The sequence below is a fragment of the Plectropomus leopardus genome, chromosome 22 (genome assembly GCF_026936395.1).
Source record: "Plectropomus leopardus strain MGB_pleo_1.0 chromosome 22, ASM2693639v1, whole genome shotgun sequence".
Taxonomy (NCBI): Eukaryota; Metazoa; Chordata; class Actinopteri; order Perciformes; family Serranidae; genus Plectropomus; species Plectropomus leopardus.
The window spans coordinates 15,629,446-15,656,787 of record NC_142197.1 but is presented as its reverse complement, the minus strand read 5'-3'; the positions used below and the strand labels follow the sequence as shown (position 1 = coordinate 15,656,787).

The window sequence follows — 27,342 nt, the reverse complement described above, 5'->3', positions numbered from 1 at the left end:
TGCGATACAAAGTTTTAGAATTTTTTAATTATAGAAAGGGGATGTGACGTCATGATGGGCAGCGAGTGGGTGAGACCGGTAGGTGTGTGAGCGAGGACTAGATAGCATGTCTCCACTTCCTGATTGCTATCACACAAACTCCACAGGCTCCAAACGTGCAACACGGCAGCGCCTCTATCCTATTTGGCTTCATCTTTGGACCGCAGGAGGAAGCAGAGACACATTGTCCATCTTTATATACAGTCTATGGCTGCATCTATATCTACCATCGCATCTGTTTTTTGTATTTGACAATTGTTCATAGATTCTGACTTCTTACGGTAGCAAGACCTCTTGAATGTTGTTCCAGATGGCTTTTCCACCCATGATGATAGAGAGCTGAGTCGTCAACTCAATCAGACAACCACCAGGATCACACTGCAGGACGACAGCACACCAACAAAAGTCAAGAAAAAACTGTGAGAGAACTTAAGATGGCTGTACAGTACAACTGATTTCTGTTTTTGACCCCATTTTTTTTTTTACACGGACAGAGTGAGCACTAAGGTCGTGGCTTTATTGTCGGACCACACCTAAATTGTGAGCTTTGGATTGACATTGCAGATTATTCACTCGCACAGTGGGAGTTGGAATTAAACAACAACATTTCTAAAACTGGCTTAAATCTTACAGTGAACGTCCCGTTTTAGACAAGCAACTGTTAGACGGACAAACTGTACCTCCTCGTTCCGGTATTTTCCCAAGAGATAAACAGGCTGTCCGGGAAAGCCAACCGCTTTCCCTTTGGCGAAGGCGATGTAGAAACAGGAGGAGTAATAGTTGACAAACTGAAAGAGGAACATCTTCAGGGTCAAGCTGTTCTCGTAGTCCGTCTTGGTTCGTGGAAGCTCTGTTGTTGTGTCAGATGAGACAAGATTTCAGATTAAGCCACATGAGAGTCAACACAGGTCACAAAGAAAGCAGGACAATTCAAACTCACCGAAGTCGGTGATCCAGATGGCGACCCGCTCATAGAGGATGTTGAGGATCATAATCACAACAAAGCTGATGAGGGAGGCTGTGACAGACGTGGCCATCTGAGGCGTCACATAGTCCTTTAAGGGCTCCAGCTCCTTCAGGTCCTGAGCTCTGAGTTTAGTTGAGAAGGCAAAAAATGCAGCCAGGCGGTAGACAATGATGGCCACAATGGATGCCAGGATCAACAGAATCTAAAGGAAAAAATACAATTAAAAAGTTTAATATTACATTTTGATATAGAAAAAATAGGTTAGGATATATTCTATGGTTCCTTAATTTCTGAGTAATACCCATGTTATTTTCAAAAAAAATTCATGGAAAGAACAGTGATTTCTGTTCAACAGCAATTATAGGTAAAATAGATATTATGTTCAATTAGTATACTTAAAAAAATCCTATATAGTTAATAATGAATTAATGATAATTAATTTAGAATAATTAACTAATAATAATTCCTTCCTAAATAATTATTGTATGGTTCATTCATTGCACATCATGTTAGCTACATGCAAAAATAATTCAATATATATGGTGTCTTAAGTTTCCAAAATTAAATAATATTAAATATATATATATATATATATATATATATATATATATATATATATATATATATATATATATATATATATATACATATATACATATACACATATATATATATATATGTATACATAGAGAGAGAGAGAGAGAGAGAGAGAGAGAGAGAGAAAATGGAAAATTTATATTGGTTAAAATCAAAGTTTTCTTTTCCAAGATCCAGAATTTTCCCTATAATTAGTACCAAATACAGTGTTAACAAGAAAAATGTATTGAAATAAGAATGATATTTTTTTTTTACCCAGAATAAGACTGTGCTAATTCCTATGGACACCCGAACACATCGTCCGCAGGCTGTGTAGGGCACTTTCTCTTTTACCTAAATCACAAAGAAACACCGTGAAATACTGGGCATGATTTAAAACTCATTGTGTCAACATAGCACCTCTATGTAGTTTATGGTCTTTGAACAAAATTGAGAAAACCTTAAATTCATAAAACAGAAAATAGTCAAACTGTAGGAAACATTGCAGCAAAAAGATTCAAATAAAGAGTGAGTGAGTGTGATTTACCCCTGTGACGGGGTTTTTCCTTTCATAGATGCACTTGGCTTCGTACTCCGGGCGAGGCGGCTCTTCCTGCTCCAGAAACTCCACCGTGTCCCACATGTACTCCAGCTCCGCCTGGTAGCGCTTCCAAAACTCCAGGAACAAAGTGACTGCAGTCAGGAAATGAACAGGAGCAGGAAAAAATAAGCAGGGCGTTAATAAGAAAGACGGAAACAGCTAAAAGTACAGTACTGTCTGAGTCATCCTCTAAACACTTATGGACTGTAAACTGTGTTGCTTTTAATGGCGCCAAAGATAAAGACAAAATAAACATTTCAGACGGTTACATATACAGCTTCCCTCAACGCTAGTGCTATTCGCACGCCTGATCTGTGGGACAACTGTAGGAATGCAACTAACAACTGTTACATTGGATTAATCCACAGATTACTTTCATGATTAATTAAATAATAGTAAAATGTAAAAACATTGTGAAAAATCTTAATTATCAATTACGAATTGCTTCTTTTGTCCAAAATAAAGAAATAAAGATTCTTCTTTACTATCATAAAGGATGAAGAAAAGCAGCAAGTTCTCACATCTAAGACGCTAGAACCAGCAAATGTTTGACATTTTTGCTTGAAAAATGAAAACAGGCAAATAATTTTCTTTCAAACAACTAATCGACTAATCGCTACATCTCTTGAAACCTGACATCTTTTTGACATGTATAAAACTTACCCCAGATTGACATGAAAACTGCAAACACCAAGGTTCCAAAGTTATCAAATATGCAAAGTTTCTAAAAGACAATGGAGAAAAAAAGCAGAAACGTGGATGTCATAATTGTCACAGCTCTTTCCTGCGTGGATGCAAATCAGTTCTTAACATAACTGTAGCTGTGTCACAGAGGGAAATAGCAGCCATGCACAATGATATATTAAATATGCATCCTGTTTTTGTCTACAGCATATTGCACGACATAAGTTGGAGGGCAGAAGTTAAAAACATTGTAGAAACACATTCAAATTTACTGTTAAAATAAAAATAAAACTAACTTTCGAAGCTTCACAGGTGCTGTTCAGCTTCCAGTACATGCATTCGCTGTCACACTGTGGACACATTACAATCTTTCCTCCAATTTCAGGGTCGCACACCTCTTGGCTGCAATCATTAAAACACACAACAGAGGTTTATCAGATAGGGAAATACATCATATATACATCTTTTATTTACAAGTTCATTATCCACAGTTGCTTTTAGGGAAATGTACCTCCATGTGCTGGTGTCTTGAGTCTTGTATCCATATATGAAACAACCTAGTCCCACGACAGCAGCCACGGCGAGCATTATTGTGTAGAAACCCAACCAGGCAAAGTAAATGCCAATCTTCTCCCCGTAATACTTCCTGTGGACAAAAATGATGAAAGCAAAAAAATCATTTGCAAGGAAAAAGGACAAAAAAGATTTTGTCCCTAGGTTTTGCTTTTAGGAATTTCTTTTACATGCATTTACCTCATTATTTGAAAATTTGTCCACTTTAAATATGAACATCCAACACAGTAACATCAATTATATATGACAGAAAATTAGGAAAAGCATGACAGGTCCCCTTCAAGTTTGCAACGAGAACATAAAAGCTTGTGTTCACCTAATGAGGCTTAGTGGTTGCATCTTGTAGAAGCTTTTGGGATGAGCCCATTCTTCATAGAGCAGATATCTCTCGTTGGGGCAGCCCTCCTCTTTAGACTTGACATTGAACCTGCACTGAAATAACCAATAGGGAATTTTCAAGTAAATTATGAGGTCACCAACTGTATAGAAACATACTAAATATGACTGTTACAAACCAAAACAGGACACAAACCACACCAAATATGACCATAATTTGTAACTTACATCATGGAGAGGGTAGGCAGCTTTGTACACTCCACCATCCAGCAGTTTGGTGATGCCAAACTTCTTTATGCTCCCTCGTATTTCATAGGGGGCACGACTCAGGATGTAATATGCCTGGAAGAAGAGGTGGGTTTATTTTTATGCTACCAATCTGCATACTTAATATACTATAATACAGTTTAGAAAACATGATCCATGTGCCGCTCTTACGATGGTTTTCACTGGAAATTCATTAATCTGTTGGATGTTTACAAGCCTTTGACTTCATCCTTCAAAGTAAAACGGAAATATGAAAAATTGACAAAAACAACATGAGACAACTTGCCATCCTGCTCCTCATGGATGAAGTGAAGAAGACATCTTTGTCTCGCACGTAGAAGTACTCCAGACGGTCTTTCTCAAAGGGGGCAGTGAAGAATTCGGCCTCCTTGGAGATCATGTCCTCGTTGGGGTAGAAGTGCTTGGTGATGAAGGAGAAATGGCGCCACGGTGAGGAGCGGGAGGACAGGTCGTTGGGCTGGATGGGAAGCTTGATGTGCAGGACCTCAGCGTAGGTGCACAGCACGTCCCATGGCATGTGGACTTTCACAAAGAACAGTTTGTCGTCTATCACCTGCGGAGCACAAAGACGGAGTGATTTAAGTGTGAGATACAGTAAAAGAAACCTCACAATAAGTGCAATGTACTTACAGATTTCGTCGCCTCCAGCTCCATTCCCATCTTCATCAGGCTGGCCTCAAAAAACTCTCGCCGCCTCTACAACAAAAGACACAAGAGAGGCTTTCAAAGAGCTTCCTGACTTACTGCTCTCTGCCAATTACGATTCAATTTCTGTACAGGAGTTACTGAGGTTATATGCATGACTTCTGTGCCAAGCCTGCAGTGTAAACGCTGTGAGCATATGTCAAAGGACGGCCCATCATCTGTATGTACACAGAAGCCCATGACTTATTTATGCTGTGGTATTTCACAAAGTGCCAACACATTATCACCTTTATAATCTTAATGCGATCCAATTTGTCAGCATTGTTGTTTAAAGACAGCTTTTATGTATGTTGATCTAGGTCCAGTGTGTAGGATTTAGGGAGATATATTGCCAGAAACTGACTAAGTATGTTTTCTTTGGTGTATAATCACCTGAAAATAAGAAATGTTGTGTTTTTGTTACTTAAGAATGAGCCCTTTATATCTCCATAGCGAGCGGGTCCTCATCCACAGAGAGCCACATTTCTGCAGTAGCTGTGATCTGACATAAGGCCATTTACTTTTCTGCAATATCCACTGTAACCAAACAGCATCGGAGAAACAGAGAATTTTAACATCAAATTGCTTTATTCAGTGTTTTTGCCTGTTTAAATCACTTATTCTGTTTGTTTTGGAGACACTGCTACATGCCAAACATTGCTCCTTTAAGCAAGTTTATAAAACAGCTCATTTATTTGGGCATATTCCATTTCCATAACATAAGCGTTATTTACATTACACATAGCGGCAATGAACTGCGGGGCTGCCAACAAGTCAGAGCAGGTTCATGCTGGTGGTATGTCATCAATATTGCAGTGAAGTGAATCCTACTCTTTGAACACACAGCTTTCCCAACACCAAAAACACAAGAAAAAACACTGCATTAACATGAAAAAGTATTAAACATATTGAAATAATATAGAAAGTAGCTCATCAAACTGCTCAGTTACAGTGAGGAGTTCCAAACTCTGGATGAGTTATTTGTGTAGTTGGGATTATCGTCATCTAAAGCAACCCTGAATAAATACAAACTTTGATGTGAGACCTTTATAAAAACTCTGAGGAATACTTCTGAGAGACTGTTGACAAAGCGAGTCAAATACCGTCTGTTTGTTTTAGCCAACCCTTTCTTCATGTGAATGTTACCATGACAAACGGGAAATACAAGGGCATGCAAATTTATGCCAACATAATAAAATATTCACAGCATCATTTTAAACTAACAATACAGTGAACACTATGTGCACTGAGCTACGCCCTTCCAGCAAGTCAGAGTCGGAGCAGGAAAGAAAAGTTTTGCAACTTCTGTTTGACCCAGGTCTAGTTCTGGAAAAACAAAGTGAAGGGAGTGTCTGGTAGAGAGTATTGCACTCCTCATCCCTTATTGGATTTACTTTGCCGTGGAAGATTATGAAGAATTGCCTCAGTCCCAGTGGATCTGTGGTGAAGAAGATCATGAGCTCTGACTTGCTGTGGCTCTACCTGCCGGCCTTTTCCGAGGAACTGGCTTAAACTGGCTGATCAGCTTCTACAGGTGATTCTCCTGCCTACACCCACCACATCAATTCACTGCTACAGGGAAAAAAACATTATATTATATCAGTGCCTCTTTTTGACCCATTAAAGACCTAATATTTTGCTGCCAATTTCATGCTTCTAGCCTCCCCAGGGCACACTCCTTTTCAAAACAACTTATTGCAGCAACATTGGTAACAGTCTCTGTGGATCTACAGGCATTATATATCACATCCCTCACTGTATTGTGAAAGACCCTGGCAACAACAAACAACACACCTGTGGATGTCATCATGTCTCAGTAATTTGTCCTCTTCGTATTCCTGCACAGATGCCTGAAATCTAGATTTCTGATGTGTAAAAAACTGGTTGCAAGCTGAATATTTATGACACTGAAGACAAAATCACAATAACTGTTTGCTTACTGATTTACTCGTTTGTTTTGTGGAAGTTTAAGATTTCTGGAGCAAGATTATGATGCTAGACTGAGTTCAGACAAGGAGACTTATAACCAGCCTGATCCGAATATAGTTTTTTTGGCAGGGTTTTGGTGGCAAAAGTGAAAGAATGAAGTTCTTCATTTCAACAACTTCCATCAGGGAATCTATCGAGCACACGTGCTGAACAACTCGCACCGAAAATGTGTGTTGAATGAATGAGAATTGCGCTAGCAAGATGTAATCAAAACAATGCATGGTTCCTTTCCAAGATAATTAAAAATGTTTCTGAAGTTCCTGTGCACACTTTGCTGAATAAACTCTGTCACCAGCACTTTAACGTCTGCTGTCCTGCTGCAAATAAAAACTCCCTTTACAAATAGGCAAGAAACAATGGGGTTTGTGCGTAATAAAACACACAAGGCATGTCATACTGGACAATATATTTTCAACAATACATTTTTAAACAGTGAATATGGCTTTAAATTTAAGTTTTATGAGAAAGCTACCACTTTAATTAACAGAAATAGTATGGTATTTGTTAAGACAAATAATTTGCTATGATATCTTAATTTAAAAACTCTCTATCCAAGGATGTGGGACGTCGACAGGTTTGGATATTGGATCTTTTTTGCATGTCATTCCCTTCCTTTTTCTCCCTACACTTCCTAATATCACTCTACTGTATGCTATCTAGTAAAGGGCAAAAAAGTGGCTCAAAACTACTTAACAGATCACCTTTTATATATGCTTTTTTGTGAGTAGATTACTTTGAAGTTAAGTGAATGTCAGCACCATTTCCAAAGCTTAAAATACCAATATGAAGCGCTGAAGATTTTTTAAAAACAGAAGAGAGACCCACCTTGCGGCGCTGGAACGTGTGCCTCTTTTCAAAGTCCTTCTTATCCTCATCCTCGTACACTAGGATGAAGTCGATCCTCCTCACGCCATCATTGAAGAACAATGAGTCCGGTCTGTCATTAAACTCTGCCTGAGGGCAAAAACAAGGCTCGTCAGGTAAGTCTACGGCCTGAAACTCGTACTCCTCTTCCTTCATGATGTCGTACATGTTGCACAAAGAGAGGAGAGGACGGTCTGTGTGTGGAGAGTCTGTGCAGAGTTGAATGCTGACCTTGACCAGTCTATATAAAGCACAGTGAGGGCCATGCAGGAGAAATGGGAAGTGTCAACAAACAATATGATGCCCGCCCTCTCTCTCTCTCTCTCTCTCTCTCTTTCTCTCCGCACAATCAGACTTGGTATTACTAATACCTACTTACTAGGTATCGGTAAAGCTCTTGCAAGCATGTGTATTTATATGCATGATTTCGTATTTAATGCTTTTTTATATCTGGTGTGTTTTGTGTGGTGATTTGATATCTGCCATCAGTTGGCTAAATAATTGTGACTAAAGAAAAGCTTACAATGCATAAATAATCATTACAAATACAGATAATATTTAAATAATATCTAATAACATGAAAGTGATATGTCTTTCTGCATGTAGGCTAGGCACGTGGACAGTAAGACAACTTCATTGAAATAATCAATCAGTCAGAAGACGACTGACACCAACGTTATTGTGTTGACTCACCAGATGTGCTTTGGCGACTGTCGTGCCTTCTTTAATACTGTAAAATGTTGGTAAAAACTCCTCGGGGTAAACTGTGAAAATAAAATCAAACACTTTATTAGAATACAGAAATGATAATACACAAGGACACCCAAAACTACATGGATATTTACTTGAGCCCGACCGATACATTAGCAGGCTGATATTAACATGTTGCTACCAGGAAGAATGACCAAAATGAAAACACAAAAACACCACAAAGAGACACAGAAGCACTGTGGAGACACACAAAAGAGCTACAAAACTGGGGAAAAAAAGACACAAAATGACCATCAGGAGAGACAAAATGACTACAAAGACACAAATAATAACCAAAAAAATGGTACAAAATTACCTCAGGGACTCGCAACAACCACAAGGAGACACCAAGTGACCACATAGGCATGCCAAGTAACTGCGCTCAAAATAACTACAAACACGGTAAAATCAACCACAAATCAACACAAACAACCACAAGGAGACACAACATGACTAAAGGAGACACAAAACCAACTCAAAGAGACACAGAGAGGCACAAAACCACAGGAAGATACGCCCATAACTATGGTCACGGGTGTATGAGAAAAAGGAAATGTAGCAACAAATAAAACTCGGCAGCAAATTTGTGCATATTTAATTTGATATAGTTTTGTAGTTTCATTCATAATATTTGCAGTAAAAAAATAATATTTGTTCCCAAAAGGCTTTAGCGGTTTTACTCTTACTATAATTTGTGATAATAAAGTTTATTATTCAGCTGTGAGACATATTAAGTCCTGCCTCTCTGTCATAAACATAGCTGCACATTTCTACAAAATTTATTAATTTCTAAAAGTTAAACATTTTCACCTTTTATGATGTAATGGAAGCAGTACGTTTCAGGCTAAATGTGTAAAAACAAATAATCCCAAGTTATTTTTGAATACCAGAGAGAGGGTTACTGATTATCTGACAAACTGCGGTCAGTTGAGGTGTGTTTGTAGACGGCTAAGCCACCTGTAACCTGTTTACTCTAAGGCTATAGGTCAAAAATAACTGGATGTATGTCACCGTAGTTTCAATGTATTCATTCATTGTAAAAAGTTATTATTATAAGAGCAAAGTATGGTATTTCTAACTTCCTGTCCTTGTGCAACTGCACAGGATAATCAGAGAGGTGACGCTGAAACTCAGTACCATTTCGTGATAAGTGCATTATTGTGTGGCACACCTGTGAGTCACCTGTGGGGGGGTGAGCCTTCCATCATCATACATCCTGTTCAGCTGACATTTACCTGCAGCTCAGCTGAGCCATGCTTGTTACAGCAAAGCAACCACGTCCAACTTAGCACCCAGCTACGTTTTAAAGCCTTAAAAGTTCGGGTTTGACTGAACCAGGAATCAACCACAGCTTAGACAAACAGCAAGTACAACAGTTATGTTAATTGTTAAAGGAACAGTTCCACCAAAAACCCAAAATACACATTTTTCATCTTGCCTGTAGTGCTATTTGTCAGTGTAGATTGTTTTGGTGTGAATGGCCGAGTGCTACAGATATCGGCTGTAGAGATGTCTGACTTCTCTCCAGTGTAACAGAAACATGTGGTACTCTTTGTGGTGCTTGGAGTGCCAAAAAAACACAGACTTTGTTGTGAGCAGTTTCATGTAGGAACTATTTTCTTTCCACTGAACTACACCCATCAACCGTATCACAGCTCAGAAGCAAGTGTGCATTTACTCACAGACAAGAGACTTGTGCCTGTGACAGTGCAAGACACAAACATTAATGGCGTCCTCCTTCCTCATTGAGCTTCAATGTTAGCGAGCTCTAATCAAATCTAGTCAAAAATACTGATTTATCCATACATATACATTTCGAATATTTGAAATGGTTTCAATACTTATTTTCTGCAGTACTAATACACTTGTACTAGCTTTGATTTCTCGTTCTCTTTTATTGTTTATGTTTACTACAGTCAGAAACTATAAATGAGAAATTCTTTGTTTATCCCTGGGAGGAAAATTGGGACGTGTTACATGTACAAACATGTGCATCATACTTCAAGTGTGTATAATTGCAATGATTAAAGAAATAAATAGGAAATTAAATTAATTTTTTTTCACAGATAGCTAAATTGGTATCAAACAATATTTTTCAAGGTACTGTATCAAAGTTATAAATTCCAGTATCATGAAAACATTAGCTCAGTGGTGCTAGCTGAGCTTGCAGTACTTTTATGCTTCCTTTTGCACAGTGTTACCATTGGCGAGTGTAGTTTGGTAGAAAGAAAATAGTACCCACATGAACCTGCACACAACAATGTCTGTGGATTATCTCGACTAACCACATATGACTTCTGGAAAGAGATAATGCTGTTGAGTTTTTCAGATGCATTTTTTTGGCGCTTTGAGCACCATAAGCTGAGCACCATCTCGGTTGACTATGTTAAAGAGAAGGCCGACATCTCTACAGCCGATATCACCAACACTCTGCAACACCAAAACAATCCAGATCGACATATAGCACTACGATAAAAGGAAAAATATGAGTGAGCTGTCCCTTTAACATCTATCTCACATACACTGACACAGAGACCTGGACAATATCCATGCTCTATCTCAAGGCTGCTCACTGACGCAGCACAGACTGTTACTCATTTCCAAAACAGTCTGAGGGTTTAAACCAGTGATCCCTCCAGCTATGGGCCTGTTTCACTGAACTGCTGTCATCGCTGCTTGCATACACTTGCCCACAGACCACAATGTTACATTACTCCCGGGAAAACAGAAGAAATAGGTCACCGCTTAGTGCAGCGTGGTCAACACTCTGCCCATTACAGTGCAGTGTTGTCCCAAATATTCAAAACTGCTCTCTGTCTTCACACCAGTGACCACATCAAAACTTATAAACAAACCAATATAATAAGCAATTGTATGCATCGTTATATGCCTTATAATCATGTTATGAGTGTTGTTTTTTTTTCACAAATCAGATGACATTACATCGAATATGGAAAGTCGTGTAGTCTTTCCATATTAAGCAAAGTGCTATGACAAAGCTAAATGAAGACAGATGTTGTTTTCAAAACACTGGCCATAGTAACACGCTGAGAAACTCCTCTGTGGAAACACTGTTCACATGATCGAATGAGCTTCCTTTGACTAAGACCTCTATGCAGCTAACAGTCCAACAAAGCTTGTTATACTAGAAAGTATGTTAGTATTTTGACATAAGACATGCCGATGAACCCAGAACAAATTAACTCCTAATCCGTAATTACTGTGCCTCGGGCTATTCTTATTTAAACCAACGAGTAATTCACTAAAATTCAACAGCCTGGCTTTTTTATCTGACTAATACTCCTAATATATTCCCCATTGCTTTGTATTTGTGTGTTTCAGATGTTTGCAGCTGACAGGAGGTCGCACTGTAGTATCTAGGTATTTATTTTCTACTGTCGACAATTAAAATAAATACAATGTGCACCAACTACTGAGTCACTAAATTCAACAGAAACACTGTTACGAAATCTACAGTGAGTCAGTTAGTCTGAATCTTCTGAAAAGCATACTTAATGCCCACAAGCTGTCCGAAAGAAAAAACTGCTTTCTTGCCACAACCCACCCATCCTCAGCTCACTTCCTCTCTAGAGAGCATCTTCAGTGACAACACAAGAAACCTTTAAAGGCAGAGCGAACAATGATTGTTTTATAACGGAAACAGCTGTGCCAAAGTGGATTTTTATTTATTTATTTATTTATTTTATTTTTTTTTTGCGCATGATACACATTTTGATGACCTAAACGCTAATATTTCAAGTTCAATCCAAGCCAAAGCCACGTGTCTTCCTCACCACCTGACAGGAAATTCTTGTCTGCAACAAACACTGGTGCACGTAATAACTTTTGGTAAAAGTTGAGTGTCTTTCACAGGAAAACAATAAGCCCTAATGCATTTTTACTTTTGCATTTTGCATTCAAAATAAGACCGCTGATTATCAATTTTCACTGAAATGTGCTTTAAACAGTCGAGCTCTCTCCCTACTGATCTAAAATGACCCTGTCAGATCTGTGCAAAGATAGACGTCAGATTCTCTGTGCCAAGGAGGCTGGTACATGCTAAAATCTCACCTCCTGTATCGCTGCAGTGCTCATTTTGTGCCAACTATGAAAGCACTATTTGAGCTGGTGTATTTCTGCTGTTATCACAGCACCTTAGGCTGCAACAAAGTGTGAACGTTAATAATTCATAACAATTGAATATAGGCTCCATTAAACAAAGTGCACTTTGGCCTGCCTTTGGTGAATCAGAGGAAAGCAGCGGTCATTTCCATATGATGAGGGCTATTAGTTCTCACAGCCATTAAAGTTAACCCAAAGGAGCATTTGTCTCTAACTGAGCTGTGACTAAAAAAAAAAAGAAAGCATATATCGAGACAGTATGTCATTATGGATAGGACTCAAAGGAAGTTACAAATTGAGCAATCGTTCCCTAAAACTACCAGAGTGAGAACTGACTGCTGTGCAGACAACATGCTGTGCTGTAGGTGCAGGTTTCCAGCACGATATTTTCTTAACTCAAAAGTTAGGCCTCTGTTTCGGTTTGTAGTGACAGTCTGGAATGTAAGAAATGTAAAAAACAAAAGACGAGATGCAATCTAGCATCTAAAGCTGTAGCCTTTAAGGAGCCACATCAGACATCTGTGGAATAAACAGGGACTCTTGCTATTTTGGGTGGTTTCTTTTAAACTGGTGATTACGCAATATCTGGTATTTATATTAATTTGTGTTGCAGAGAAGCTGGTGTAAGCTAGTGCCCTCTGCAAAATGTGTGCACCACACCCTCACAGTTGTAGCAAACTGCTTCACATGCAGTGTGCATGATGTGAATATTGATTAGCTTCCTGTACTCACAGCTTTTGGTTCATTTACTTCTTATTGTGCCAAATGAGTGTACACACCCCATCATTAAGTATTGCATTCAAACTGTATTAGTAAAAAATGCTAACAATAAATTGAATCTGAGTTTAAGCATTCATTGTTGCCACTGAGCTCATTTTAATTAATTTAAACACAAATGGGTAGTTTATAAAGCTGCAGCACTACCAACTGACCATGTGTTTTGCATGTAAAATCAATGTTTAAATCAGTGGTTAACCCCTTGAAAACTGGACTGAAATCAGCTCTCTTGTGCTGTGTTAAGATGCCTTTCACAAGGTATTTAAACCTTTAAAACCTGAGCAAATCGCTTTGATTTCTTTCAATAATATGAGGAAAGGAGCAATGAACAACTTGGCAAGAAATGTCCCACATTGCAAGAAATTAGTAAAAAGTGACACGAAAATGGCCTTAAATTTTAAATATTCTACAGAAAATTTACCAGAAATCTAAAAATATTACTATTATAACCACATATGTATTTATTCTTTATTTTGTTTTTCTTTCATTTAAAAACATATATTTTTTAAAGGGTGTGTCTTATTTTCTTTTTAATTACTTATTATTTTTGTTTGTTTACTAATATTCTGCTCATTTTTGGGCCATGTCTTGTTAAGTTGCTCACTGATTTTCACCCATGTTTTTGAAAAAAGTCAAACCAATTTTCTCATGTTTTAGAAGGTCACATTTCAGATAAGTATAGTGTGGGGAAAAACACAGTATCTTCATCTTAAATGTACTCAGGTGAAGTGCAAGTATATAGAATTTTTAAAGCTTGTGGGGGAAGAAGTAACCTAACCTAATAAAGCATCAGTGTTCAGACTGAGAACAAACTAGTGATGAATGAGTGGGTTTTCCCAGAGGTGAGTATGGCCTAATGTACTTCACATGTACACTGGGGGGCCACAGCCCATAAACCCAGAAAACATCCACACAACACAACAATGTCTTGCGAAAAACAAAGCTGTCTACTTACCAACGTCCTCGTCTATCATGCCCATTTCAGTCTCACCCTCCAAATCGTCTGTTTCACACACAGAGTCCATCTCGAAGATGTCGTTATCGCTCATAGTCCTGGTTTGGGAGGGGGTCCTCTCACATCACCTAAAGCGAAAAAATGTACTTGACACGCAGCCCACTCCTGCTGTATTACAGCGGCTTTAACGCGCAGCCCCTTCCTCCGCGCATTCTTGCTTTATTTCTCAACATGGACTCAACGCAGAAAGTTTTTGCTCAAGTTGTGACTTGAGAGAATGAAAGTCAGACGGGTGGGGTCTGAGGAGGAGGAGGAGGAGGAGGAAGGAGGAGGAGGAGGCTCAAGTTGTACAGCCGCATATGACAGACAAAGCTACGCCCACTTCATTCCGCTAAACTTTTTGTTCAGCATGAATGAATACATGTAAATGAATGTCAAAAAATAGTTTTAAATATTGTGTAACGTAATGCTTAAAATACTCCTAGGGAAAACCCATATTTTGAAGCTACTGTTACCTCTTTCGTTTGCAATGTTTAGGGACTGTTCTTTACTTTTCAGAGTAGGGAGCTGGCTCGGGGTTGACTTTTTTTCTTTTTAAACTCTTGATTCTCCCTTAAGATAAAAATATGTTTCCTTGAACTCTGAGGGAAAGTACATTACCCTCCCTAAACCACAAATAACCATCTTTAATATATATATATATACACACACACACACATATATATATATATATATATATATATATATATATATATATATATATATATATATATGATAAATATGAATTTTGGGGTTATACAGGGTGGAGGGAGGGGATTGGGTAGTAGGATTTAAAGTGTAGTAGTGCACTGGATTGGTGTTTACTGTTTGCCACTGTTGTGTGTAGTTTTTCCACCACTTAAATATTTGCAACAAAGTCAGTAACTTGAACCCTTGGTTTTTAATAATGTCATGCAAGCAGGAATGCAATATTTAGTAGGGTTTGTTAATGCTATTTTTGAAATTTTTAAATGAAAAATGTAGAATTCAATTATTTTTAAGAGGAATCCAAAAGTGCACATAGTGTTGAAGCACTGAAGAATAAAACATACCTTTTTAACAGAGTACCCCAGGAATGATGTTTTTCTTTAGGCCGACCCAGAAGCTAACCTTGCCCTGGTTCCCCGTTAAAAAGCCTGTGGGATTTTTCCGTTGGTTGTTGTATCACTGCAGACAGTAAACTCTGTGGCAAACAAATGTTTTGTTAAGCAAGATAATCTTCACAAATCAACACCATCAGGATTTTTGACACCTAAATCCAATCGCCAGAAGTAGAAAGCTAACATTAGGTGATACCACTGCGATCGTCTTTTTTAAGACACATAAAAGCTTCAGAATTATGAAGTGGGCTATTTACTGACATATTTTCTGTCCTAGTACCTTGTGTTAACCACAGACCTTATTTAAGGCTTGTAACCAAAAACCCACTCAAAAAAAACCAACATTTTCTTTGAGACAAGGGAACCAGAGGTGCTAAAAACATGGATGTATTAAGAAAACCTGGATACAGCATAGAGGTGAGGCCCTGTTCATCCCTGTGACAGCTGCTAAGTAACGTATGAGGCAAAAAGCAATTTATTTCGTTAGTATGAAATTATCTGGGTCTTTCACATTACACGGCCCACAGAGCATGCGCACTGCTGACTTATGGTAAACTTAATCAAATCTTGATTTTGAAATTAGTCATTTCACAGAAGTTTTGACGCTCACAAAAATGTATCCAATGATTTACAGACGTCTCTTTTCCAAAGTAAGTCAATGGGAAAAAGTCTTTCTGAGCCCCATGGCATCTCGTGACGTAAAATTAGCTTCAAAGCCTGCCACTCTCCTTTGGGGATTGGCTAAAATGCTAACTCTGGGTTTTAGGTTCAGATGGGATTTAAAATAAAAACGAAATTTTGACCTTAAAGTTGCTTAACTAACCTTTAAGCCAAAATAGAAAAGGCTGTTAGTTTTGCACCACCGCCTTACCTCTCATAAATGACGAACAGTCCCTTAGCATTCAGGTAGCATCAACAGAGGGAACCAACACGGGGGCGAACCACGACCGTTACTTACCGCGTTACTCTGTACGTTACTTCATTATGCAAATTAAGGGAAAAATCAACCTTACACGAGATTTAACGGTTCAAAGCTTCCCCCACCCCCCTAAATTCACATGGGAACCCCTTCACAAAAACACACAACATTTGCTTGGGGCGTTTGAATCCAAAATTTCTACTTTTAGCCTGTTGCTGTTTAACAAATTATTTTTTTCTAGTGCTGGAGTCACAAACGGGCTTAGGAACCATTTTTTAACAGTGCGACCCAACACGCAGGGGAAGGAAAACGCTGACGGACACCACAGGCTGTAGTTCCACCAATAACAAACCTGCTAGCTTGACTCGGCTTAAAGAGTATTGTTTGTGTTAATCAGTTCAAGTGTGTGATATAATTAGGTTGTGATCTAGAAGTGAATTTAATAGAAAACGTTCGGTTTAGTTTTATACAAATTATTTGTTGAGTAAATGATTCTGCAGCTTGTAATAAACGTGAATCAGCAAACAAATGATTCCGGCTAGTGTTAGCTAACAGGCTAATCAGCGATATGCTCCTGTAGCGAGGAGTCATGTTAGCTTGCTAACGATTTGGAGTTATTGGTGGAAGACATGTCCTGAGACTGATTTGGTGTTTGGTTTGGTCGTTAGATAATCCGTTTATTAGTCAAATTTCGATCTAAAGAGATCAACCACGGTTTTGAACCGGTTCAGATCATTTCCTGACCGGGGAGCCTTCTGCTGACAGGATTTTCTCCAGGTGAGATGACATTTACACACAATCAGACGATACTAAAACGTGTTGAACATAACAGTTAATGTGTATTAATGCAGACTGATCTTTCCACCACGTCAAATAACAGTTCCTTTACTGTACGAGTAAATGACGTGTTTGTAAATGGACGAAAAAAATCCTGTAATAAGCAGGGGCGTCCTTATCGGTGAGGACAGACGGGGTTTAGCTCGGACCTTTTTATGCATTTTAAAATTCAAAGTACACATCTTAATCATTGAGATACTGAAAAATGTACCATAAAAAGTGTAATTTACTTTCCAAAAACTTACTTACTTTCCATCGCGATTTGTGATAGTAAAAAAAATCGATGTCAGTCATTAGTGTTACTGTTGAGTAGAAACTGAATACTTACAACTGCTGTCATTAGACACGTATGGACTAAGAAGTTGGTATAATTATTAATTCAACTACTCAGCAGTACATAAAGTATTTAAAATGACCTCCATCTTCATCAGATGCAATATTAAAGTGATGAACATATTTTGAAATGAACCATCATGCATACTTACTCGAAGTATATTTTGATGCTCATACTTTTATATTTTCCCTTAAATTATATTTTGAATGCAGGGGTTTTATTTGGAAAACAGTATTTCTAGACATTTGCTACTTTTGCATGAATAAAAAAATCTAAATAGTTGCTATGTGTTAGTTTACTGGAATATTAAATGGGTTTTTTAATGGGTAATTTAAGACACTGATCATGCAGTGTAGTGTATGCACTGTTAATAAGATGTTAAAATCAGAATACAGTTTGTTGCCAAGCAGGTGTTTACATACATGAAATTTGCTTTGGTGTTTTGATGCATAGACAAGACACATAAGCATAAAAAATACAATAATATTTAAAAAAAAGTACAAGCATGTACAATGTAACTTAATAATAAAAGCAGCTACAATAATGTGCAAAGATATATTTGAGGTTGTATAAATGTTCACAGTATTAAAAACAGAAAAAATATGCAATGTTTAGAGACAGTTGTCCAAAACGATTTGTTAATGTAACGCATATACACAGATGAGAAGACATTAATGTCAAGCGTAGTGTGTTGTGTTTATATTTGTACAATATTTGTTTTTAATTTAACTTTAATGTGACTGCTGTCATACAGATTTCATACTTTAAACGTACTGCATATTGCAGGGTTTGTGTTGTTCTTTTATTATTATATTTTGCCTCAATGTATCATTTATCTGAGGTGGTGTGGAGGAATTTATTGAAATCTCAAGCTTGTGATTTGTTTTCCTTTCAGATCAGTACATACTGCAGATTTTCAAAATGAAGATGTTCTCAGTGTCTCACAAGACGGTGTTCGTGGTGGACCACTGTCCCTACATGGCTGAGTCAAGTCGTCAGCAGGTGGAGTGCGATGTGCTGACAAAGAGTCGAGCTCAGGGAGTTATTCCTTTGGCCCCTGTGTCCAAGTCCCTGTGGACCTGTGCGGTGGAGTGCTCCATGGAGTACTGTCGGATCCTCTATGATGTTTACCCACTGCACAAATTGGTTTGTGTCTTGTTTTTTTGGCTAAAATGTTCGAAGTCCAGCTGTTTTCTAACTAAATGAGAGTTTTAATCAATTATGTTAACATTTTCTGCCACCTTTTGCTTGACAGATTAATTACATCGTGAGTGATTCAGAGTTCCACATCTTGAATAGCTGGAGGCAAGAAGACCAGAGCACTCACGAGGTGATCCACCGTCTACAAAAACCCAGTCCCACATTAACGATTGAACGTTAATGCCGACACAGTGCATTAGGTCCTACAGTGACTATTATTGCATTTTCAGGCTGTGTTTTCTGCTTCGATTTGCCACATTTTGGAGAAGTGCAGTAATTCTAACAAACAAAAGTTACCACATGTTTGCAGAAGTTTTCGTCAGAATTGGATCTGCGATATGACTTTGCGGTTTTTCCTCCACTCAGCTCATGTCAGCTCTGGCAGCTGTTGGGCCACCCAACCCACGTGAGGACCCAGAGTGTTGCAGCATTCTGCACGGGCTGGTCGCCGCGGTGGAGTCGTTATGCAAGATCACAGAGTTGCAGCACGAGAGGCGCACCACTCTGATGGACACAGCTGAGAGAGTTGCCAACAGGGGTCGTATTATCTGCCTAACCAATGCTAAAAGGTAAACGTCCTCATTAATATGATGGAAAATCAGCAGCCGCTGATGTCGATAGATTCATGCGACTCTCAGCAACTGCGTATTATCACCGTCTTTGTACTTTACATGCACTTTTTCTTTGTCTGTGTTTTATCATTTAAGCCCATCATAATGCGCTTCTCTGTTTTTTTGCCATACAGTGATACTCATGTGCGCATGTTGGAAGACTGCATCCAAGAAACTATTTTAGAGCAAAACAAGCTGGCAGCAGGCTCAGACAGGTCAGTACCAGGTGATGTTCAAAGATCTGTGTCACTCACTTGTTAAATGATTTTGTTTTAATGTGGTTGAAATGCGGTATTGATAATTCTTCCATCCAAGAATCTCAGGTTTTTTACTTTTGAGAACACAATAAATGACTCTTAGATTTACTTTAGCTATTTGTTTTGTGTTTTAGGTTGATGGCCATCCAGCAATGTGACCTGGTTCTGGTTCACATCTACCCTCAGGGTGAGGACACGCTGGTGTCTGACCGACCGAAGAAAGAGGTGGGTGTTATAAAGAAAGACGAAAACATGACACTTAATTCTAGTCTTACATAGCCGCACCTTTCTCGCTCTGAAGCAGCACGAAAGAAAGGTTGTTTTGAACCAACCATAATTCTGCGCTAAGGGTAAAAAAATGCTCAGGGTTGTTTGTATTTCTTTAAATAATTCACAGCTGTCACAGGTGTTTCAGTTTTGATTAAACATTTGCTAAAGGCATTTAAACAAAGTTTTGTGTTGGAGTTTGTTAGTAACAAATTCTAAATTTTGACAAATATTTTCATTTTTATTGTAAATGCACACTGGTTCCAAATATCGTTTTTTGGTCTCATTAAGTGTGAATAATCGGCATCGGCTCTGAAAAACCAGTATCCATCTACACTTAGTGTTCTTTTCATAAATCTCTCACTCATTCAGTCTCTGTCAACTCAACCACTGCAGTGTCGTTTGACGTCATGTAGCGACAGAGTTTTTTGAAAACAGACCGTCTAAAATCTACACCCACGATCTAAATCCTGTTGTCCAGGCAACTTGATCCGGGATTTAAACACAATGCCAAATCCGAAGTTCACGATCTCACTGCATCTTCTTCTCTTGTTATCTCAGATCTCCCCTTTCCTCACCAGCGAGGTTCACAGTGTTCGTGCGGGACGGCACCTTGCCACCAAACTCAACATTCTGGTCCAGCAGCACTTTGACTTGGCCTCCACCACCATAACAAACATCCCCATGAAGGTAAGGGACTGCTCGCCCTCCGTCTGCCCTTGCACATGCCTCGCCAAAATTACAACTCACATAAATATCTTTTTTTTTTTTGCTAGTACAAAAACTGTCATGTCCAGAATGCAGTGAACCATTCCCTCATTTTAATTTTTTTTTTTTTACTTTCCTATTCTCTCACAGCCTTCACATTATTGTTTTGCTTGCTTAATCTTTACGTATGAGCCCTGACTCACCAATAATTACTCATGATATTTTTTTGTTGATCTCATCTGCATGCTGATTTGACTGTGACTCTGCTGCTGGTTTCATGCTGTATTTTCTGTTTTGCTAGCCCACATTAAATGTTTGCGAACAGGTTAGTACTCTTATCACACACACATCAAAGTGAGGAAGGGTCAGAGTTTACACCACGTAGTGTACAGTGTATGTTTGGAGCTACTACTGCCGCATCAGGCCTACAGTGTCATTCATATGTTTTGATGTGACAGCTGGTCCACAGATTTGCTGGTGAGGCTCCAGTGAAGGACAGGCAACTCTGGTCTCATGTAGAGCTGCAACTTCCCATTATTGTCATTGTTTAATTAATCTTTCAATAAATCTATTCTTTGTTTGGTCTATAAAATGTCAGAAAATGTCGATCAGTTTTCCTCAAAGACAAAGAGAACGCTCTCAAACTTCTTGTTTTGTGTAAAACACAAAGAATTTCAGTTTACTGTAATAGAGGAGTAAAGACACCAGAAAATACTGGCATTTAAAAAGCTGAATTTTGACTTTTTTTCCCTTAAAATGTTATTCAGAGCAATTGCTCATTTATCAGAGTAGTTGGGGAATAATTTAATGGTTGACAACTTCTTGGTCAAGCGATAAATTAGTGCAGCTCTAATCTCATGTGGACACCAAGATAATGCAGAGTTTGGGGTCTGCTGGGAAAGTGTCAAGCTTGCATGCTAAATATTAACTTGTTATTATTATATATATATATTTAATCATATATTTTATCTCATTTTTGTTTTAAATGTTTTTTTGAATTCAAATTATTCTTGCAAAATCAACATTTTTGGGGGCTGTTTTGACTTTTCTGCCAATGACAGATTAGCAAAAATGTAAATTCAACTGTTTTTATGCCCAAACATCTTTGACCAGCGTTGCCTCTTCTGAGTTATCAGTGTCTGTCAGGTGTTTACACCTTAAAAGTTGTCCAAACTCTCCTCTGGTCTCTGTTTCCCCATCAGTTCCCACTCATTCCTCCTTTAGTGTCTTGGTGTGATCCGTTGTGTTGTCTCAATAGTAGTTTTGTAATCCTGACCTGTAAATGTCTAAACGTACCACCTTAAGCTGCCTTAAAACGGCTAGAAAGTTGTCAAGTTCCGAGCTTGTGATTAAAATATTTGTTGATAAATTAATAGCTGCCAGGCTGCATTTTTGGACTAGTGCTGGTTTTGTAATATTAGGAATCCATGATTTATTTGAAACAAGCGTAGGCTCAGTACTCTGTGAATTTAAGGACATTTGCGTTAAATACTGGCCCCTGATGGGAATAAAGAAATCATGCATAAGTCACCCAGAGAGCTTTTTTTCCTTTTACGTTGTTCATGATCATTTCCCTTTGGAACATGAAATCAGCAGTGTTAATGTTTGTTTGTGCCCGTGTGTGTGTGCGCGTGCCCGTGTGTATGTGTGTTAGTTTGCACATTTGAAGCGCTGACTTCATGCTGACCTGAATCTGTTGTTGTCTCTGCGGACGGACAGGAGGAGCAGCATGCCAACACATCAGCCAATTATGACGTAGAGCTTCTGCATCACAGAGACGCTCATCTGGAGTTCTTCAAAAGCGGTGAGTGCTCTGGTTAAAAAAAGAAATATAAATCAGCAGAATCCTGAAACCTTGTTCTATTAACTACAGTAAATCATTACTTTATGAGCGCCATATTAGGAAATCTACAGATTCTTTATATGTATGCCTAATATTGATGTTTTTTAAATCCATCAATTTATTTCCAGAAATTATTAACAATTCATTTGTTTGTTTTGTGCAGGAGACTTGCATATGGCTGGCACCAGCACTCGAGAAAATGGACTCAAAGAGACAATTACACTGAAGTGGTGCACTCCTCGCACCAACAGCATAGGTGGGCACAATCAGCCAAACTTCTCATTTGTCATTATTTAAATCAAACACCATTTAGAAACCGGAAACCGTCACTATATTAAAAATAAAATCTCTCTTCTCCTGATTGCCTTTAATGATATTTTCTGGATTCTACCACAGCTCACTTTATGAAAAGATGCACAATATTAGCCTTTTGGAAAATATTCCTTCAGACATGAGGACTCACACAGCTTTAGTATGAGATGCTTGATTTAGTTGTATTTATTTGTGTTTGGTTTTTGTATTTTTTCACCACAGAGCTGCATTACTGTACGGGAGCCTATCGCATCTCCCCCACAGACGTTAACAGTCGTCCCTCGTCATGTTTAACAAACTTTCTCCTCAATGGTAAGCTGCATTAACCCTATTTTTTCAATTATTTTATTTATCTAGTCTTTGACTTTAATCTAATAATAGTTACACATTGTGTAGTATATTGTATATATTCTTATTTGTTCTATCTACTAAGGTACATATTGTGTTGTACATTGTTGCATGATACAAATGTTCTATTTCTAACTTTACAGAATAGTTTTATACATTGTATTGTAGCATAAGGCACATAGTTTTATATTCTGACACACTCAGCATATTATGCGTATTTATAATTTCCATATTCACATACTAGTGCGAATTGTTTTTGTTATTATTGTATTTCTACTTAATATTTTTACATACTTATTTTCACTTATATTTCACTTATATTATATTTTCTACAATTGTCTATGCTCGGCGTCAGAGCGACTGTAATGAACCACAATTTCTCCCAAAAACTTGAGCCTTCACTTGTGATCACCAAAATTCCCTTCTCCTGAATCGATCTGCAGTCTAACAGTTTGGCTTGTCGGTCGGCTGCTTCTTTTCTTCATGGCCCACAGGTCGATCGGTGCTGCTGGAGCAGCCCAGGAAGTCGGGGTCGAAGGTCATCAGCCACATGCTCAGCAGTCACGGAGGCGAGATCTTCCTGCACGTGCTCAACAGCAACCGCTCCACCCTGGAGGACCCGCCCTCCATCAGCGAGGGCTGCGGAGGCCGAGTCACCGACTACCGCATCACTGTACGTTCAGCTCACACCAGCTGTGTTGTGACATGCATCAGTAATGCTTCATCGGTTACTTTTTGTGTCCGTTTCAGGATTTCGGTGAATTTATGAGGGAGAATCGTCTCACCCCTGTTTCAGAGTCTTCCCATGATCCTTCGGGGAAGCTGCCAGTTGAGAGAGCCAAAGCTCAGCTGGAACGCCACACTCGATACTGGCCAATGATCATCTCCCAGACCACCATCTTCAACATGCAGGCTGTAAGCAGCAGGCAGAGACACTAGTTTACTTCTGACAAAACCTTCAGTCACACAAGTGAAGTTTCCGTCAAGCTCCAAAATATTCGTCTTCTTTACACAGAAAGAATAATCTGCCGTTTTGTTGTTGGCCGCATCCTCGTCATCCTTCAATTCCTCTGTGTGTGTGTGTCTTCCTGTTTTCCTCCTCCAGGTGGTTCCTTTAGCTAACCTGATTGTGAAAGAGACTTTATCTGAGGAGGACGTTCTGACCTGCCAGAAGACAGTTTACAACCTGGTAGACATGGAGAGGAAAAATGACCCGCTCCCCATTTCCACCGTGGGATCCCGAGGGAAAGGCCCAAAGAGGTTTCTGTCCAAAACAAATCTGCATCACAGTTCATGGAAACAAACAGCAGAGTCACTAATGTTTCTACGTTGTTGTTCTCTCCAGAGATGAACAGTATCGTATAATGTGGAACGAGCTGGAGACATTAGTGAAGACTCACGCCGGGGCCACCGACAGACACCAAGCGGTACTGGACTGCATCATCGCCTGCCGCAGCAAACCTCCCGAGGAGGAGGAGAGGAAGAAGAGAGGGAGGAAGAGGGAGGAGAGGGAAGACAGGGGGGACAAAAACGGCAGCAAGGACGCAGACGACAAAAGCTGGCAGGAGTCGGAGAGGTCAGTGGTGCTCGAATGTCTATACGTAAAACAGGAATGTTTAACATGGTTTTTGGACGTGATGTGTCACTTAAACCTGAGCAAATAGGCTTGATTTCTTTCAAAAACATGGGAAGAAGACAATGAGCAACTCATGAAGAAATAACCAAAAAAAATTACCAATCAATTAGTAAAAAAATACAAGAAAATTACCTCGAACTTTACAATTAATTCTGTAAAATAGTGTAAAATATAAAAGTATAATTGTTATAAATAAAGATTTACATATTTTTTTCCCTAGCTTTAAAAAACAAAAACAAATTGAAATGTACTAATTTACTTCAACTTACTAAACAGTAACTTTTTACCATGTTTTCAAAAGAAAACAAGCCAATTTGCTCAAGGTTCAAAGGTTTGAATACTTGTGAAGGCGTCTGACACAGCACAAGAAAAGTGAAGGGAGCGTCAATTCAGGTTTCAAAGACTGAAACTTCCTTTTCCCTTCATGCTCCTTCATGTCTTTTTGTTGTTAACCTAAAGACTGAAGGTTCTGCTGGATAAAGAAGAGCCGGAGTCGGAGGTGATCAAAGATTCCCCGGACTCTCCAGAGCCGCTCAATAAGAAGCCGCGGCTGTGCACGGAGGAGGTTCAGCCTCCAGAGAGAGTAAAAGGTACCAACTGCACACAGAACATTCAGCAATGCTGCCCCCATGCATATCTAAACAAAACTGGCATTTTTTATGTTTTTCCATATAACTTTTGCCCAGAGGAGATAACTATATATATACATATATATACATATATGTATATATATGTATATATATGTTTAGGTTCAGGATCCTTAAAAAAATCTTAAAAGGCATTGAATTCATAAATCTAAAAATAAGGCCTTAATTGGTATTAAATGGACTTAAATTAATATTTCAAAAGTCTTCAAAATGCTCAGACATGGAAAGTAGTTTTTTATGAATTGTTTTTTTCTGACATTGCATTTTAAAATCTAAAAATATTTGGTAACATCTATTTTTTTTGGTTGAGTAATTTAATAAATTCCTTTTCTTAAAGTTGTCACGATGTGAGTACAAGCAGTTGAATCTCGCATGCAGATTGAGAAACACAAAATCGCCCAGAAAACCGGCCAGAAATAGTTTCCCACTTCTGTTGGTAAACCAGAGAAATACTTTAAAGAACACATTCATTGTCTTCAAGTGTTCCACTTTATCATTTGACATATATAATTTAACTTTTTCTCATTTTTTATGTTACAATAAACATTTCTTCTTCTTCAGTTTTGGTTATTATAAATTTGGGGTTAAACTTAAATCTGAGTGGCATTAAAAAGTCTTAAATCCATCTTGCCTTTAGCTGCAGGAACCCTGATATTACCAAAGAGTTGGGCTGCCAGGTTAAAGGTAAAGGATGTGGGCTTACCTGTTTCTTTGCTGTCCCAGCACTCTCAGACGTCCGTCACTCGGTCAGCTCACTCTCCGCGGTCAGACACTGCTTCGCGTTTGTCCTCTATTGACATGAAACATGTGAACAATAACTTTAAACAATAACTTGGTCGGTAAAAAGAGGAAACTCAACCATCTGTTGTCCTCAGGGCACTCAGAAACGTCTCTCATCCACTGCCCTTCTCACCTGGTCCCAATCATCTCACTTAATTACTACTACCTAACACAGGCTCTATGCCAGGTAAGCCCCACCCTCCCAGCCTCACAGCCATGCAGGGCTGTTAATAGCAACAGTGTGCCAAGACAGTATAATTAAATACAAGCAAATTTACCTCACGTTGCCTTTTAGTTAATTTTGGTTTAACATTTACAATGTGCACTTTGATGGGTGCTCTTATTGTGTGACGTCAGGCATGAAGTTGGGGTTGATGGATTTGCTTCATGTTTGCATTTTCCTATGACTTCAGAGAGGGGATCACAATGATAAGAAACAAGATAAGAAAAACAAAGTAAAAAAGTTAAACTTAAAAAAAACGAACTTTTTACTCATTTACTCATACGGCCAAAACAAAACAGCAGCTGTTGAGTCGTGGATCGAACAGCATATGAAATAGTTCAAAAGACTTTTGTACACTTTCATCAGCTCGTCATTGAATGTTAATAATATCAGGAGGTCTGGAGGATGAGGTAATTTGTAACAACGATGGCTGTGCCGCAGGTCCTGTCTCCCTCCTCTCCATGTGGAGCAATCGCATCTCTGTGGCCAACTCCAGGAAGCACCAAGAGTTTATTGGGAGAATGAGCTCCGTCAACAACAAGTTTGAGCTGTACCAGCAACTCAAAGACGAGAATGGGTGCGTGTGAAATATCGGTCATCAGTCAGTGAATGAGCATCACATTCCTCTCACACTGAATGTGTCCAAATTGTTTCCCATGTCTTAATAACATTTGGCCTTTTTCTCTTTGACAGGATGGATGTTCATGAAAATGGCAAGGCCACCAGATGATGTTTCCATGGAACCACTGCTTCACCCTCACCAAGGTTGAGATTTTGGACCACAGTGTTTTTTCTCACTTGGGTGTCATCTTAACCCCCCCCCCTCCTCCCGCCAAACCAAGGACATCAAATAAAATAGACAGTGAACTCTAAAGGAGGAATTTATACGTTTTTTTTACTCATTGTTTTGTAGATAAGCTGTGTAACAAAATAAAAGCTGTCAATAGAGAATTTTGTGGTTGTATATGGAAGTGATGAATTTTGATGTCTGATTAACTTGCAGTTGGACCACAAAGGGTTTCAAAGTTAAAGGTATACTATGCAGGATTGCCACTTACTGTTTATAACACCAGTGA

At 38.7% G+C, this 27,342-nt stretch overlaps 2 protein-coding genes across 3 annotated transcripts in view; one reads left to right on the top strand and one right to left on the bottom strand.

Annotated features, from left to right (window-relative positions):
* The window catches only part of ano6 (anoctamin 6), a 29,493-nt gene extending 7,197 nt beyond the window's left edge, over nt 1–22,296 (bottom strand). The window contains exons 1-17 of the mRNA XM_088072399.1: nt 22,165–22,296; nt 15,297–15,427; nt 14,206–14,333; nt 8,295–8,365; nt 7,563–7,691; nt 4,695–4,760; nt 4,330–4,617; nt 4,005–4,118; nt 3,757–3,872; nt 3,379–3,513; nt 3,164–3,269; nt 2,847–2,907; nt 2,130–2,275; nt 1,859–1,936; nt 980–1,208; nt 720–889; nt 320–417 (exon numbers count right to left, since the gene is read on the bottom strand). Of these exons, the coding sequence (XP_087928525.1) occupies nt 320–417; nt 720–889; nt 980–1,208; nt 1,859–1,936; nt 2,130–2,275; nt 2,847–2,907; nt 3,164–3,269; nt 3,379–3,513; nt 3,757–3,872; nt 4,005–4,118; nt 4,330–4,617; nt 4,695–4,760; nt 7,563–7,691; nt 8,295–8,365; nt 14,206–14,299 (1,901 nt within the window). The 5' untranslated portion in view covers nt 14,300–14,333; nt 15,297–15,427; nt 22,165–22,296. The remainder of the gene's footprint in view (nt 1–319; nt 418–719; nt 890–979; nt 1,209–1,858; nt 1,937–2,129; nt 2,276–2,846; nt 2,908–3,163; nt 3,270–3,378; nt 3,514–3,756; nt 3,873–4,004; nt 4,119–4,329; nt 4,618–4,694; nt 4,761–7,562; nt 7,692–8,294; nt 8,366–14,205; nt 14,334–15,296; nt 15,428–22,164) is intronic.
* ints13 (integrator complex subunit 13) lies at nt 16,565–27,217 on the top strand. 2 transcript variants are annotated; one of them, XM_088072400.1, is made up of 18 exons: nt 16,565–17,040; nt 18,330–18,580; nt 18,690–18,764; nt 19,001–19,203; nt 19,380–19,460; nt 19,637–19,727; nt 20,331–20,459; nt 20,779–20,802; nt 22,197–22,281; nt 22,484–22,576; nt 22,855–22,944; nt 23,475–23,653; nt 23,731–23,895; nt 24,086–24,240; nt 24,326–24,556; nt 25,076–25,206; nt 26,708–26,843; nt 26,960–27,217. In XM_088072400.1, the coding sequence occupies exons 2-18, from the start codon at nt 18,356–18,358 to the stop codon at nt 26,994–26,996; spliced, it is 2,130 nt and encodes a 709-aa protein (XP_087928526.1). In that variant the 5' UTR covers nt 16,565–17,040; nt 18,330–18,355; the 3' UTR covers nt 26,997–27,217. The 2 variants fall into 2 exon arrangements, with proteins under 2 accessions (XP_087928526.1, XP_042367184.1); XM_042511250.2 differs by lacking the exon at nt 20,779–20,802 and having other exon boundaries at nt 16,566–17,040.
* Nucleotides 27,218–27,342: the final 125 nt, after the last annotated feature.

Excerpts from the sequence above, each read along its gene's own strand:
- ints13 (XM_088072400.1), top strand. The coding sequence starts at position 18,356 with ATGAAGATGTTCTCAGTGTCTCACAAGACGGTGTTCGTGGTGGACCAC. Across the intron at positions 18,581-18,689 it reads TTTACCCACTGCACAAATTG|ATTAATTACATCGTGAGTGA; the intron begins GTTTGTGTCTTG and ends TTTGCTTGACAG. Across the intron at positions 23,896-24,085 it reads CCATCTTCAACATGCAGGCT|GTGGTTCCTTTAGCTAACCT; the intron begins GTAAGCAGCAGG and ends TTCCTCCTCCAG.